The sequence below is a fragment of the Labeo rohita genome, chromosome 25 (assembly GCF_022985175.1).
Source record: "Labeo rohita strain BAU-BD-2019 chromosome 25, IGBB_LRoh.1.0, whole genome shotgun sequence".
In the NCBI taxonomy this organism is placed as follows: Eukaryota; Metazoa; Chordata; class Actinopteri; order Cypriniformes; family Cyprinidae; genus Labeo; species Labeo rohita.
In genome coordinates, this window is record NC_066893.1 from 19727762 (window position 1) to 19744775 (window position 17014).

General features: G+C 35.8%; 1 protein-coding gene across 9 annotated transcripts in view; it reads right to left on the reverse strand.

The window, feature by feature from the left end:
• The window catches only part of akap13 (A-kinase anchoring protein 13), a 129677-nt gene that overhangs the window by 34426 nt on the left and 78237 nt on the right, over positions 1-17014 (reverse strand). For 8 of the 9 annotated variants that reach the window (XM_051100404.1, XM_051100407.1, XM_051100402.1 and 5 more), the window contains 6 exons: positions 12494-12581; positions 9937-10070; positions 6344-6672; positions 2919-2966; positions 2436-2495; positions 1119-1305 (listed from right to left, as the gene is read on the reverse strand). In XM_051100404.1, coding sequence (XP_050956361.1) covers positions 1119-1305; positions 2436-2495; positions 2919-2966; positions 6344-6672; positions 9937-10070; positions 12494-12581 — 846 coding nt within the window. The remainder of the gene's footprint in view (positions 1-1118; positions 1306-2435; positions 2496-2918; positions 2967-6343; positions 6673-9936; positions 10071-12493; positions 12582-17014) is intronic. The other variant, XM_051100405.1, reaches the window with a different exon arrangement.

Genomic DNA, 17014 nt, shown 5'->3' on the forward strand with positions numbered 1-17014 from the left:
CTGTGATTTCAAAGTTGATTTTTTTTTAGCATCATTAAGCTCGATGATCCTTCAGAAATCATTCTAAAATTCTGATTTGCTGCTCAAAAGCATTTACTATTATTATGTTGAAAACAGCTGAATAGAAGTTTTTCAGGTTTCTTCGGTGAATAGAAAGTTTAGAAAAACAGCATCTTCATCTAAAATAGACATCTTTTGTAAATTATAAATATCTTTATCATCACTTTTGATCAATTTAAAACTGTTAATTTAGTTGACAAATAATTTGTCATAATTAAACACTTTTTGCACCAATGAAAATAAGACGATAACAAAAAAACTAATTTGAATGACAAAAACTATGACGAAAATCTAGTAACATTTGTGTCAACGAATAAAATGTTAGGGAGGGGCGATTTGGGAAGAGATTCATTCAGAACAAATCTGCTGCGTGGTTAGGAGGTTAGATCCTTACATTTGATGCGTGCACGTCATGATATTTAGTCGACTAAAACTTGACCAAAACTTAAAAAAAAAAAAAAAAAATCAGATGACTAAAATGTGACTAAAACTAAGTGGTATTTTAGTCAAAAGACTAAGACTAAATCAAAATTTGCTGTCAAAACTCATGATATAAAGCATCCTTGCTAAATAAAAGTCTTTTATTTAAAAAAAAAGTCAATTATACTGACTCCAAACTTTTAAATGCTGATCTTCTGATCTTTTTATTCATCAAAGAATCTTGAAAAACATGCACTGAACTGTTTTAAATATTAACGATAATAATTTCTTGAACAGCACATCGGCATATTAGAAAGATTTCTGAAGGATCGTGACTGGAGTATTGATGCTGAAAATGTAGCTTTGACCACAGGAATAAATTACATTTTAAAATACATTCAAATAGAAAACAGGTATTTTAAATAGTAAAAATATTTCAGATTTTTACTGTTCTTGCTGTACTTTGGCTCAAATAAATGCAGGCTTGGTGAACAGAAGGGACTTCTTTAAAAACATTAAAAATCGTACTGTTCAAAAACATTTGACTTTTGATTTTGTTACCTTAGTTTAGATTTCTGCTGCTGGATTTTCTATCAGATTTTAGTGCTTGATCTATCCATTTATAAATAGTACTTCACCTGGCTGTCCAAACTACTGCAGTCGCCCAGGTCTGATTCCTGTTCTTCTTCTGTCAGGGACACAAGCGAGCCTCTCTCTTCTCTGTCCAGCTTTGACGGACAGTTTGGTTCCTGGCTGGCTTCCCCCATGCACTGGTTAAGACTTTTCCTTCCTTCCTTCTCTGCCGCAAGTCCTTCCAGGCTGTAGCTGTGAAAATAATCACATTTGATTATGCTTAGTTTACTGTGGTTCAGAGTTTCCAAAAAAAAGTTCAAATGGTGACCACACACTGAATCACGAAAGATCTTTTACCTTCCTGTGGGTGACATTCAAGCACATGCAAGATAAAGCTAGACGTGAATTCATTCAGATTCACACGCACAAAGAATCAAATGACAACGAGGAACGAGTCTACTAGCAAATAATGACAATACGGGCTTGACCCCAGCCTGTGAAAGTTGCTGATGACGAAAGCACTTGACATTTCCTCAAGCTCTGCCACAAAAAAGGTTATACCATTTTCCACATTTGGTGTAAACAAAACCAAAACATCGACAACAATGGCTTAGATGCTTTAAAAGTCTGAATGTCACTGAATTAAGTGTCAAACCAAATTGCATACATTTAAAAAAATAAAAAATAACAAGCCAATCAACCCAGTAAAGGTTATTTGTTGGGTTTTAAATGATAAAATCAGCAGATATACAGGTTAAATGAAGACTACCTATATTAAATTAACCCAGGAAGTATCCTAAAGTGCAGCGCAAGTATTTAAATACTTTTTGGGATGAGTGAATATACAAACTACATGCTAAAACAAATATATTATATTTACTGACGCCTGTTGAGAGCAGCTCAATACAAGTGTGATGTGAAAGTTCTTTCTAACAGGAAACATTTGAGTGGCAATGTGGTAAAATAAAAAAAAATGTAACTAAAACATCTCACCTCTCATCAGGCCCTGAGATCCAGATCAGTATGTTGGTCATAGTTTTCACATTAGTTAAAATCTGCTATAATACTGTAGGTTAATCTGCATCTCTAGCTAAACGAATTCATTTCGTTTAGTGGCCGGTTTGTCTCTTGTCTCAGACAATGAAATCAACGGAAATGACTGCAAGAGTGTATGTGGTCTCTGATGTTTGTCCGGAGAGGCGAGAAGACTAAACCGTAGAAAGGAAGTAAACTAACACACAGACACACAACGCACTATGAACAATATTTACACCACTGTTTTTACAACACACCATTCGTGCTGCCATAGTGCAACTCATGCTGTATCATACCACAACAAGAAGTTTTAAGATTTTAGACACTTCCTCTTTGTCTTCCTTTACCTTCTTTCGTTTATTTCGTCCTTTTCTGAGCGCAGGGCGGCCGAAGGACACCAGCTCATGCTTCATCAAGTGCGAAAGATTCAGGATGGATGGAAAGATGAAAGAAGGGATGTGTAGAAAGACAAAAGAGGAATTTGTTAGTACAAGGTGTAAAAGAGGCCCTTGAGTGTTTAACCATTATGTATTTTTCTTGTACGCATAAGCACACAAGGTTATGGTTTAAAAAAAAATTATATATATATATATATATATATATATATATAGTAAAATAAGTAAGTAAATAAATATATAAAACTAATTCAAAATGCAAATAATACTCTAATAGTATCTTAAAGAAAAGTTTTGATGGAATATGTTAGTGACATTTTTTTTTTCCACATATGCTCATGCCTTTTCATTTTTTTCTCCAAATTTTTGCATGGGCCATTTAGAAAGGATTTGGTGGGGCCCCTGGGTGGAAAGAGTGAAAATGGATGGTGGTACCTTCTCCTATGACCCGCAGACCTGCGCTCCACTTCGCCTCGTGTTGGACTGGAAAAAGTGATGGGTGAAAATGAAGAGGATGAGATGAATGAACAGAAATAATGAACCAAAATTAATATGAGCTGATGAGAAGATTGACAGTTCTAAGAATATTTACTAGGATGACGAATAAAACAAAGAGAAAACATTTTTGTCGATGCCAATAACTTATGACTCATTCTAAATATTTATTAATTAGAATTATTTATTTTTTAATAAACTAATTTAATGTAAATTAATAGAATCATTTATATAATTATTAATACTTTCTCAAATATTTATTTTTGTTATAATTTGTTATAATATGTAATTTGTTCCTTCATAAAAATTGGCAAGGACATATGTGAACCACAAAACCAGTTATAAGGGTCTTTTTTTTTTTTTTTTATTGAGATTTATACATAAACTAAAAGCTGAACAAATAAGCTTCCAATTGACGTATGGTTTGTTAGGATAGGAGAATATTTGAAAAGTATATATTTACTGTAGGAAATCTTACAAAATCTCTTTTCGGAACATGATCTTTACTTAACATCCTAATGATTTTTGGCATAAAAGAAAAATCAATAATTTTAACTCATAAAATGTATTTTTGGATATTGCTACAAATATACCACTGCTAGCTATGACTGGTTTTGTGTTCCAGGGTCACATATATAGTCTACATAAAACAAAACAATCATGAAGCTAAAAAATGATGTTCCTCTTCTCTGTCTTAGAGTACTCAAGGTCATCTGAGTGTTTATTATCAGCAGGAATACAGTCCTGTGTGACCTAAATAGAGCTCTTTCTCACAGAACAGCTGCTTTGCTTACAAAGCCCACTGAGGAAAGGGCCCTCACACTGCTGGGATTTCCCTTCAAAAACACAGTCACATACAAACTTGTAAATGATTCAGAGCTGTACACAAAGCTGAAGTAATGCCAAGATGATGGGACAGAAGCCAAAGCTGAGTGATTGCAAGCATGAAACACACTATGCATGTATCTGACTGCATTATGAAGACAGACACAGTAAATGACTGAAGGACAGGTGGGTGGTATATTGATACTAATGTTTTGATCTTATCAGATGATTTACAGGAAATGAAAGCGCCGAGTGTCTGGCACATTTATAAGATAAAAAAGCATTGAGACGTGTAGGCTAAGTTTGGACTTGATTTGATTTTAAATTTACTGCCACAACAGCTTTTAGAAACCCATACTTGAAATGTATCTGTGAAATGTGTATTTTACCAAAAATGTTTTTGTTTCTTTATACTGTATGTAGTATTTCTCTTATTTACAACATATATTGTCACGTTTAATTTCTCATATTAAATAACTGATTAGCCGGTTATCTCGGAATACTGTTAAATGATTATCCTTACTAAAATGAACCATGATTTTACTACAAATAAAACAAAAAAACATGGTAACCACAAATTATCCATGGTATTTCTACACTAGTTAAACCATGGTATTTGTAGTAATTCTGCAATTATACAAATGGCAAATCAATACACCAAAAAAACAAAACAAACAAACAAAAAAAAAAAAAAAAAACAAAAAAAAAAAAACTTTTTTTTTGGTAGCTTAACATACTGCTAATCAATTAGCATGCTATTTTAGCTACCATTGCTAGAAAAGAAAAACTTGATATGTTACATTTTAGATATCTAGAAAAAGATTGGGATATGTTTTTGAACATGATTAGCATGCTGTTTTGCTAACCAGTTAGCCTGGTAGCTTAGTATACCGCTAATCAATTAACATGCTATCTTAGCTCCCATTGCTAGAAAATAAAAACTTTAAATGTTATATTTTAGTTGTCTGAAAAGATATGGGGATATGTATTTGAACATGACTAGCCTGCTGTATCACTAACCGGTTAGCCTGGTAGTTTAGCATACTGCTAATAAATTAGCATGCTATCTTAGCTCACAATGCTAGAAAAGAAAAACTTAAGATGCTAAATTTTAGTTACCTAGAAAAAGATACTGGGATATGTTTTTGAGCATGATTAGCCTGCTGTATTGCTAACCAATTAGCCTGGTAGCTTAGCATACCACTAATCAATTAACGTGCTATCTTAGCTCCCATTGCTAGAAAATAAAAACTTTAAATGTTATATTTTAGTTGTCTGAAAAGATATGGGGATATGTATTTGAACATGACTAGCCTGCTGTATCACTAACCGGTTAGCCTGGTAGCTTAGCATACTGCTAATAAATTAGCATGCTATCTTAGCTCACAATGCTAGAAAAGAAAAACTTAAGATGCTAAATTTTAGTTACCTAGAAAAAGATACTGGGATATGTTTTTGAGCATGATTAGCCTGCTGTATTGCTAACCAATTAGCCTGGTAGCTTAGCATACCGCTAATCAATTAACGTGCTATCTTAGCTCCCATTGCTAGAAAATAAAAACTTTAAATGTTATATTTTAGTTGTCTGAAAAGATATGGGGATATGTATTTGAACATGACTAGCCTGCTGTATCACTAACCGGTTAGCCTGGTAGCTTAGCATACTGCTAATAAATTAGCATGCTATCTTAGCTCCCATTGCTAGAAAATAAAAGCTTAAAATGCTATATTTTAGATACCTAGAAAAAGATTGGGATATGTTTTTGAGCATGATTAGCCTGCTGTACTGCTAAGTGATTAGCCTGGTAGCTTAGCATACCGTCAATCAATTAACATGCTATCTTAGCTCCCATTGCTAAAAAAAAGAAAAACTCGAAATGCTTTATTTTAGTTGCTAAAAAAACATGGGGATATGTTTTTGAGCATGATTAGCCTGCTGTATTGCTAACCAGTTAGCCTGGTAGCTTAGCATACCGCTAATCAATTAACATGCTATCTTAGCTCCCATTGCTAGAAAATAAAAACTTTAAATGTTATATTTTAGTTATCTACAAAAAGATACTGGGATACATTTTTGAACATGATTAGCCTGCTGTATCGCTAACTGATTAGCTTGGTAGCTTAGCATGCCACTAATCAATTAGCATGTTATCTTAGCTCCCATTGCTGGAAAAGAAAAACTTAAATTGCTATACTTTATTACCTTAAAAAAAAAAAAAAGAACCAGCTAAAACCAGCTTGGCCAGGCTGGGAGACCAGTTAAAGCCACCTACTAAAAAGTAAACCAGCTAAGACCAGAGAACCAGTTTAGGCTGGTTTTAGCTGTTCTTTTTTTTTCAGCAGGGCCAGGAAAGCTGGTGTTCAGCTGGTTTTAGCTGGTCTTTCAACCTAAAGAATTGGTCAAAACCCCACTAAGACCAGCCTGCAAACCAGCTATAACCAGGCTTGAAGACCAGATAACCAGTTGAGGCTCGGTTTAGTTGTTTTTGCATAATTTGGATTTAACCCCTAAAAGCTTGATGTTTAGTTGTAGAGATTACCTGCGTTGACTAATCTCCGTCTCCCCTGCTGAATTTTTGCCAGGGCCCCAACTGTGCCTGCGGAAAGGCGACAGGGATCGTATAGTGGTACGTAAAATGGCCGACCGCTCCGGGACGTCTGTCAAGCGATCCTTTTTCTCTTCCTCCTCTGTTTCTCCTGAAACAGGTGATGCTCCAGGAGACATGGGCTTTTCCGGACAGGGGTCTGACGTAGGAGCTTCTGTGCTGGCCTGAGAGATGGCGCTAGGGGTCCCGAGGCTGGAGGTGTCATCTGTGGAGGACGAGTAGGTCATGGACACACCACTGGTGACTGTAACGCTGTCCTCAGCCTTTAATGGAGAAATAGGAGAACAACTGGATGAAGTTTGCAAAAACAATCACATTTGATGTTTGGTGACTACTAGGAGGACTGAGATTTTGGACCGATGAAATTTCATTCTTGTTACGACTTCCCAACCAGGACATGCACATGTGAATTCAAGTGCAAGTGACCGCTGATGACGTACCACCTTTACATCTGTAGTTTACATACAAGCAGACTTTTTTTTTTCTCCTAACCCCATGAAGTCTCAGAGTTCTTTCCATCCTTGTAAAGCTTACATAACATAGAAACACACAGCTCTGACACTCATTTCCATTCACAGCGGCTCATTAGTTTCCTCACATGCTGAGACCACAGCCAAGCGAGGGGTGTGGTGAGCTAGCGGCTACGTTACACTAACCGTTATAGATGACTTTATGAGCTATGGAGGGGAAGAGAAAAAAAAACAAAAAAAAAAACACACTTCCAGAACACAAGTCAAGCTTAGGTGAAGTGACTCTACCTACTTTCAGGGCTTGGAGAAACTAAACATGCTACATGAAATTCCACGTACAATTCCAGGAGAAAAACTAGGCTAGCATTGGGGTAATCTTAATGTTAGCGTACTACAAACTGTTAAGTTTCTGGAAAAAACTAAACAAAAACGTTGATGATATTTTTGTTCAGAGAGGTATTTATATATAGATTTTTTTTAATGAAAATTCATTGCATCTTTAATTTGTGTGCAAAGCCTACTCTGCACTGTCAGCATACTGCTAGCTGATTAGCCTGATCACTCAATACATTGTTAGCTGCTTAGCTATTCAATATATTGTTAGCTTTCTCAGAATACTGATAGTTGCTTAGCCTTCTCTGTCAGCACACAACTAGCCAACCCTGCAGGCTGGTTTTAGAGGGGTTTTGGCCACTTCCTTAACTGGTCAAGCTGGTCTTAGCTGGTTAGGCTGAGAGACCAGCCGGAACAACTAGCTAAAACCAACTTGACCAGCCCAGCCAGGCTGCAGTTTAAACCAGCTAAGACCAGCCAACCACCTAAGGTTCGTTTCAGTGTTTTTTTTTTTTTTTTTTTTTTTTTAAGCAGGCTCTCAGCATACTGCTAGCTGGTTAGCCTACTCTCTTAAAATGCTGTTAGCTGATTAGCCTGGTCTCTCAATATATCGTTAGCTGCTTAGCCTGCTCTCTCAGCATATCACTAGCCGATTAGCTTGTTCTCTCAGAATATATCTAGCCAATTAGCTTGTTCTCTCAGAATACAGCTAGCCAATTAGTCTGCTATGTCAACATACTGCTAGCTGCTTAGCCTGCTTTCTCAGAATACTTCTAACTGCTTCGCCTACTCTATCAGCACACAACTAGCCAATTAGTCTCCCTGCTGTAAAAAAACAGCTAAAACCAGCCTAAGATGGTTGGCTGGTTTTACCTGGTCATCCAGCCTGGTTTTAGAGGGGTTTTGGCCACTTCCCTAGCTGGTCAAGCTGGTCTCAGTGGATTACGCTGGGAGACCAGCTGGAAAAACCAGCTACAACCAGCTTGACCAGCTTAGCCAAGCTGCAGTTTAAACCTGCTAAGACCAGCCAACCAGCTTATGCTGGTTTTAGCATTTTTTTTTCTGCATGTTCTCAGCACACTGCTAGCTGGTTAGCCTACTCTCTTAACATGCTGTTAGCTGATTAGCCTGCTTTATCAGAATACCATTAGCTGCTTAGCCTGCTTTCTCCCTGTACCATTAACCAATTAGCCCGCTCTATCAGAAAACAACAAAATAATTAACGTATACTGCTAGCTGGTTAGCCTGCTCTCTCAGCATACCACTAGCCGATTGTCTTGTTCTCTTAGAATACAGCTAGCCAGTTAGCCTGCTCTGTCAGCATACTGCTAGCTGATTAGCTTACTCTCTTAGCATGCTGTGAGCTGATTAGCCTACTCTCTTAATATATTGTTAGCTGCTTAGCCTGCTTTCTCAGAATACTGCTAACTGCTTAGCCTACTCTCTCAGCACACAACTAGCCAATTAGTCTCCCTGCTGAAAAAACTGCTAAAACCAGCCTAAACTGGTTGGCTGGTTTTACCTGGTCATCCAGCCTAGTTTTAGCTGGTCAGGCTGGGAGACCAGCTGGAACAACCAGTTAAAAACAGCTACTTCCAGCTTAAACCAGTTAAGACCAGCAAGCCAGCTTCGGCTAGTTATAGCTGTTTTTTTTTCAGCAGGCTTTCAGCATATTGTTAGCTGATTAGCCTGGTTTCTCAATATATTGTTAGCTGCTTAACATTAACTTTTTACCACAAATGCTCGTTTTGCACTAGCTCTGCGACTTTACACATTATGTAATAACGTTGAAAAGGTCACGTGTGGTTAGTTCTTCGTCAGTGTACTCTAGTTCAGGAAAGTAGAGTAGATCTCATTTTCTCCTTCAACTTCAAAATCGTCCGACATCCTTTTTTTGTACTGGCTGTTTGACTTTTTTCACGTTCGCTTTGTAAACACTGGGTCAGTACTTCCGCCTACGTCATGCGTTTCCAACTTGATTACATAATGCATGAAGTCCAGCTAGTGCAAGATGAGCATTTGTGGTTGAAAAGTATACAGTTCTCAACCCTTATTTCTCGGCTGGGATCGTGTAGAGCCCTTTGAAGCTGCACTGAAACAGCAATTTGCACCTTCAACCCGTTGACCCCCACTGAAGTCCAAATGGAAAAAAATCCTGGAATGTTTTCCTCAAAAACCTTCATTTCTTTTCGACTGAAGAAAGGAAGGCATGAACATCTTGGATGACATGGGGGTGAGTAAATTATCAGGAATTTTGTTATTCTGCATTTCAGAATAGGATTGTAATGAAATATGGAAGGATCTACGTACCTATCATCAAGGAAACAAAACATTACAGTTCACAAAAAACACTGTCATCCTTTGCGACTTGCTACATGTCAAAGTCTGTAAACCTATTTAAATTAAAGCAAGGAGTTTAAGGGGTGGAGGAATCCGCTGGGAAACTCTTCAAGGAGAAATTAGAATGAAGCATGTCTGAGGATGAGGTCATAATTACAGCCTTGGCCCACTGATCTGCTCACGTCACATGACATGACGTCAGTGGAGCAACATGTTGTGTGTAGAGGAGCACTGCTGAAAATGAGCCGTATTGCATAACCGCTTTATCTGGCCGAAGCACAAGCGAGGGTAAAAAAGACATAGAAACAAAACAAATAGCAACTCTGCTTTGAAAACAAACACAGAATTAGATGATATGGGAAACGCAATACAATCCACACCCACCTTATTATTAAAAACGCTGTCCTCGGCCAAATCCTGGCTAAACAGAGAGTCACCATCGCTGGCGGACCCTCGCATGGTGCTCGCTGACTCTGTGTGACGTACGGTCTCGGGTGAGGGAGTCGAAGGGGGGAATTCTGGAAAAAACAATCCTAAAAATATGAGAATGCCAAAGAGCAACAGAGAAATAACAGATAGAAAACACCAGACTTGAAACTCGCAAACTGAAACAGAGTCTAAAAGTGACTCATTTCAGCCCATTGTATTGCATTTCTGCTCGCAATCATCGCAGACAGGATGTTGATGTCATCTACTTAAATAGATGATCTTATTTGACTAGTGGAGACTTTTGTATTGACAGGAAGACATTCATTTAGTCTTTGGAGGATGTGTATGCTGTTTCCCATGCGATACAATGTGGGCACTATTTAGATTGGACACACACAGACACACAGTCTGAGCAAAGAGTGCATCCTTTCTTTGTAGACTGCTGGAAGATGTATAAAAGAGGTTGTGTGTTTTGTTCTGGACGCAACTTTTAGCCATAAACTAGTCCTACGGGACGCAATGTTGTGTTGTTGACGTCACGGTGTAAATTCATGCATCACTCGGAAGTAGTTAGACAAAGTACATAAATGTAGGGCCCTATGAAATTCATTTTGTTTTTCCCAAATTCAGTTTTATTTTTTTCCAAATTCCATTTTTTGCCATTTAAATTTTTCCTGGATTCCATTTTCCCCCCAATTTGAATATTTCTAGACTCTATTTTAATGGTTAAATAAAAAAATACATATTAATCAAAAAGCATGTCTAATTAATTGAAATCATGAAACTTACACAATTTAACAGCAAATTATTAAAAGTTTAACAAAAACTACATTTTTAAGCCCCTGTGAAATAAGTTGTTTTTTTTTTTTTTCTCAAATTCAGTTTTATTTATTTATTTATTTATTTGTACCAAATTCTGTGTTTTCCATTAATTTTCTGGTTTTCATTTTAATGGTTTCATTGCATTTTAATAATCAAAAGTATCTTTAGTTAACAGACTTATTAAAAAAAATACTATTTTATGTTTAGCACCTCCTGCCGTACATATTTATTTATTTATTTATTTATTGTTGTGTTGTGTTTTTACATTTTCCTAGTAAATAAATTTTGGTAAATATTTTTTTTTCATGAATATTCCTTTTAAAAATGAATGTTTTAATAATAATTTTATTATTAGTAGTAGAACTACGACTATGTTAAGTAAAATATTTCTGTCACAGTTTGCTGTGAAAACCTTTTTGGGTTTTTTTGCTTTTAATATGAAATGACGACAGTTTTCTCAAAAGAAACAGTAAAATGCTAATGAAGTGACTTAGAGGAATTCTAGAGGCAGTAGAGGCTGAAAACACTCGAGCGTCACGCATGCTTCACTATGTGTGTAGTAAACAAAACTGCGCGTCTGCGCCATTCATTCACACAGAAACACGCAGAACATGCAGGATTCATATTTAAATAGTCTTTTTGTGGTTTAATCGGGTTTTGATTTTAATGTACTGACCTACTTTTGACTTATTCATCCAAAATGTATCAAATTCCATGAAATTCAGCCTTATACAGTAAATTCCATTTTTATGTCTGCATTTTCCACATTGTGGAAATCATAGGGCCCTGTAGATGCCAACACGGACATCCTCAAAAACTACTGGCATTTGGGTGGCCACTTGATATTCAATGAAAATCTGTGTCTTTCATGTCTTTCTTTCTTCAGTTGTGAAGAAATTATGTTTTTTGAGGAAAACATTTCAGGATTTCTCTTCATATAATGGACTTCTATGGTGCCTCCGAGACTGAACTAACAAAATGCAGTTTAAATGCAGCTTTAAAGGTCTCTAAATTATCCCACCAGAGGAAGAAGGGTCTTACCTAGTGAAACGATTTGTTAATTTCTAAAAAAATAATTAACAATTTACACACTTTTTAACATCAAATGCTCGTCCTGTCTAGCTCTGCGTGAACTCGGTGTATTCCTGTTCATGACAGTTAAATGACATCCCATCTTATTTTCTTGTACTACATCACTGTTTAGCTTTGTTTTTCAAAGGGTGTTGGACCCTGCTTGCACGTTCACTTTGTAAACACTGGGTCGGTACTTCTGCAGTGATGTAGCATGATTTTGAAGTTGGAGGAGAAAGCAAGATGTGAAAGTTTTTCGACATACCCTAACTGTATTGACCCAGAATACACAGAGTTCACGCAGAGCTAGACAAGGCAAGCATTTTTTTTTTTAAGAAAATAAACATTGTTTTGCTAGATAAGACCCTTCTTTCTCGGCTGGGATCATTTAGAGCCCTTTGAAGCTGCGTTTAAACTGCATTTTGGAAGTTCAAACTCACAGGCACCATTAAAGTCCACTATATGGAGAAAAATCCTGAAATGCTTCCCTCAAAAAAACAATTTCTTTACGCCTGAAGAAAGAAAGACATGAACATCTTGGATGACAAAGGGGTTAGTAAATTATCTGTACATTTTTGTTCTGGAAGTGAACTTTTCCTTTAAGTGTCATGTTGGTTACCTGAAATCACAGAAGTGGATTTCTTCTCCTGAATTCCAGCATCTCGACTGGCATCAACTGCATACAACGTCTCAGTCTCTCTGTGGATCTGCGAAGACGAAATCGGTCAAGTTTAGAGTGGCACAAATACACAAATCAGACATTTTTAAAGCTGATTTTGTTTTGATCTTAAAATATTTATATCCAACATAAATGCTTGTTACATTTAACTTCAATATTTATTGTGTACAAATGATTTATATCAAATGTAATGCCATTAAATGGGGCTAAAAATTGGCTCAGTACAAAAGAACAAAAAAATAGGGTGGGAGATCTTCAGAGCCTATAGCTGAAGAACCATCCATATGTTCTCAGCTTCTTTCGTCTGCTAAAGATCCTGCTAGAATCCATCAGGACATAATGATGCATCAGGTGAAAGATGGTTTCCTCTGCTACTTAAACTCAAGATACGTATGTCAATGGTTTCGTCTTGGACGGCTAACGCTTTTTCCTTCGACCACAGAATTTACTTTCTTGATGAAGAAATGCACTTATGAACAGAAATATTAGCAGTGGTAAGAGCATCCACCTCCTGAGAGTAACATGTGGTTGGAAACCCTCAAGGCTGTGATTTGGGGCAGGAAGGGTTTTCTGGGGGCATGTGTGGGGCGTTCAGAACAGACCTAGAGAGGAATGTGACCCACATATAAACATCACGGCCCACTAACGTTCAACACAGAGCAGCTGTGAACGGGGTGTAGAGGGTTAGCTTGAGGCTACTGCAAGGACAAAATGGTCACTATATACTACGCACACCATATTCAAAAAAAAAAAAAAAAAACATTTTTAATTTAATTATTATATATATATATATATATATATATATATAAAGATTACATAAACAAATTTGGGATATTTATATATCCAATAAATAAATATAATTAAAACAAATAGAATTTTTTTCAAAGGTAGTACTTTGTGTAACTTCAAAGAAAAGCTACAACACCAGCTGTAAAGTAGCAATCGAAAGATCAAAAGACCATGAAAAAAAAGAACGTCCCTGTGGCGGAAACAGAAGCTTAGAAACCTTCCTGTGCAGCTCATCTGTATGAGCATCATCAGCTCCCTTCATGATTGATTACACCCACCCGCCGCCCATCGCGAGCATGTGACACACGCTCGACTCCCACGCTTAGTGTGTACCCGCTGTGTGCACGCACGTGTGTCTGTGTGGCTGCTGGTCATAGGCCTCCTTTGTTTGGTCATTGGTGGACGGACACTGGTCTAGTGTGGCAAGCAAGTGGGGCGTGGGCTTTTTTCAATAGAGCCGTCAACAGCTGTGGCCTTTTAACTCTCAGAGAGAGATAGGGAGGGAGAGAATGAGAAATAAATACTGAAAAAGGAACAAAATGAGGAGAGTAGCTGGTTGAATTAGTTTGATTAGGTTTGTTCATGATTCCCTGAGCTGTAGAGCTGGGAAAATAAACTGATGCGTTGTGAATCAAGAAATGATTCAGCATCAATTCTGAGATTTTCCGAATGCATTGCGATTCTCTCTCAAATCGATTCTGAGCTTAGTTTTTAACAGCAGATGGCACTGCATGCTTTAGAAACAGCTGTACTCTGCTTGCTTCCAATTTCTTACACACACTTGAACCTAAAATAATCATTTATAAAGTTTCAAAAAGTTGAAGCAAATTACAAGGGTGTTCATATGTGTTTATATTAATCTCGCATCATTAAAGCATTCTGAGCTGAGGTGTAATTACATTACGGATGCATAAGTGCACCTTCGCACTGTTCTTTGTGAGTGTGCGGTTTAAAACTAGAGTAGAACGCCATCTGTTGTTAAAAACTAAGCTCAGAATCGATTCCAGAGAGAATCACTATGCATTCGAAATCGATTCATAAATCACGATGTATGGATTTATCGCCACAGCCCAACTGAGCTGTGATCTTTAAGTTGGAGTTGCATGTTCGAATCTAGCCTGCAACATTTCTTCCATTTATCATCACTATAAATTTTAAGCCATGACAAGTTGCAAAAGCCGAAAAAACAAAAACAAACCAAAAGCTAAACAATAAACCAAGCAAAAATAAATAAAATGAACAAAAAAATAAATAAAACAAAAAAATTAACCCCCCAAAAAACAACTAAATTTAAACAATAAAAATAATAAATCAAATAAAACAAAAAAGCACTAACAAAACAAACAAAAAGATTTAAAAAAACTAAATAAATAAAAAATAACAACAAACCAAATAAAACAAAAAAGTCAATAAAAAAAATAAATTAAATAAAATCACATTTAAAAAAATAAACAAAAACTAAACACATTAAAAATAAAAAAAATAAATCAACAATTAAATGAAAACAAAAACAAAAAAAAAATAAAAATAAAACAAAAGCCCGCCTACTCATAAAACCCCAAACACTAAACAGACAACTACATTTCAACAATTAAAACAACAAACCAAATAAAATAAAAAGGCTCAAACAAAACAAAGACAAACAAAAAGAAATGAAAAAAAAAGAAACTAAATAAAAACAAAATTACATTTAAAAAACAAACAAAATAAAAAATAAATTGACAACTAAAAAAAAACAAAACAAAAAAAACTAAACAGGCAACTAAATTTAAACATTAAAAACAACAAATGAAATAAACAAACAAAATGATGAAAAAAGAAACTAAATAAATAAATAAAAAAAATAAAAAAATCACATTTAAAAAACCAACAAAGTAAAAAAAACAAAAAAAACAAATTGACAACTAAATGAAAACAAAACAAGCAAAAATAAAAATAAAACAAAAAGCCTCACCTCTCAAAAAAACCCAAAAACTAAAGAAAACTACATTTATACAAAAAGAACAAACTGAACACCACCCCAAAAAAAAAAAGAAAAGAAAAAAGAAAAACCAAACAAATAAAAAATAAATCAACAATGAAATGAAAACAAAAACTAAAAAAAATTAAAAAAAAACAAACAAACAAAAAAAAAAAAAAAAAAAAAAAAACAAAAGAGACAACTAAAATTTAAAAGCTCAGACAAAACAAAAGAGAAAACAAAAACTAAACAACTAAATAAAACAAAAATGCCCAAACAAAACAAAAAATAAAACTGAGCAGACGAAAGGAAAGCACTAAATGAATAGGCTGAAATCGTCAGGTGTTTTTAGTTCATTTTTTTTTTAGTTTTGCCACTTCAATTTAAAAGGATAGGAAAAGATGAGTGGATGGGATCAATAAATGACACCAGCTGGATTTGAACTCTGGTCGCCTGCCTAAGCGCCACCACGTGACATGCCAGGCCACATTTCTGATTGTTTTAATAAACACACACCATCATGGCATCAAAAATAGTGATTCGGGTCTGTAACGTTTCAATGCTGTTCATGACAGCATGTCATCCCCAACCACAGAAGGTTCTGACAGGATCCAGACAGCATCAAGAGACTCACACCAGCTGGAACTTAGACATTGCAAGCATGTTTACTGATCCCAGAACAGACATCAACCTCAATCTGACAAAGAAATTCAAACAAAACCATACAAATACACAGAACGCACACTGTCCCCAATCCTTCAATCTCCATTATGAATGATAAACTTGTCTTTGAGTGGGAAAGCAAATGAAAAGTCTCAAGTACAAAGCACCGATTAAACCCTAGTTATCAACGCTGGAAGTATATTACCAAACAAATTCACACAGAACAGAAGGCTAGCTGGGATACTGCTCAGATATTTTATGTTAGCTTCACGGCTTGGTCATAATGGTAATGGATGTAGCAGACCCACACAGAAACACTTCCAACCAGACACCGTTTCAACCAATTACTGAATGAGTCGTGAAAATCACTCCACAAATGTGGCATATTGAGCCAATGTGCAGTAATGGAAAGCTGTAATGCCTCACACTGACCGAATGCTCCACTGAGAGCACTTACATGTAAACATGCCATAGAGAGGAAACAAAGTCAGCCAGAGTCCTATACTTTGATCATGACTGGTTTGATGAATTTTATGGATACACCATTTAAGCACAACTTACAAAGAACTAAACCATGCATAAATAAAGATTTGTCAGGTCAGCTATGTTAACAGAACTACATATCCGATTGATTAACCAATATGAATCAACCAATATGGATCCGTTTATAATGATCAATCCTCATCTCAAAAACAAGATGGCTGAAATAATGCCAGTATATCGGTATGCCAGCCATTATTTATTCATTAAGCAACTGAGTGACAGACATAATCCAGAATCAAGACATAAAAATGGAATTTACTGTACATCACGGAATGTCACAGAATTTTCCAAAATTTGGATGAATAAATGCAGCTTCAAACGGCTCTAAAAAAAAATATATATAAAAAAACCCCAAACAAACAAAAAAAACATATACATATATACATATACACACACACATATATATATATATATATATATATCAATTAATTATAAATATTAATATTATTTAATGAAACCATTAAAATGGAATCCAAAATATTAATGGAATTTGGTGAAAATAAAAC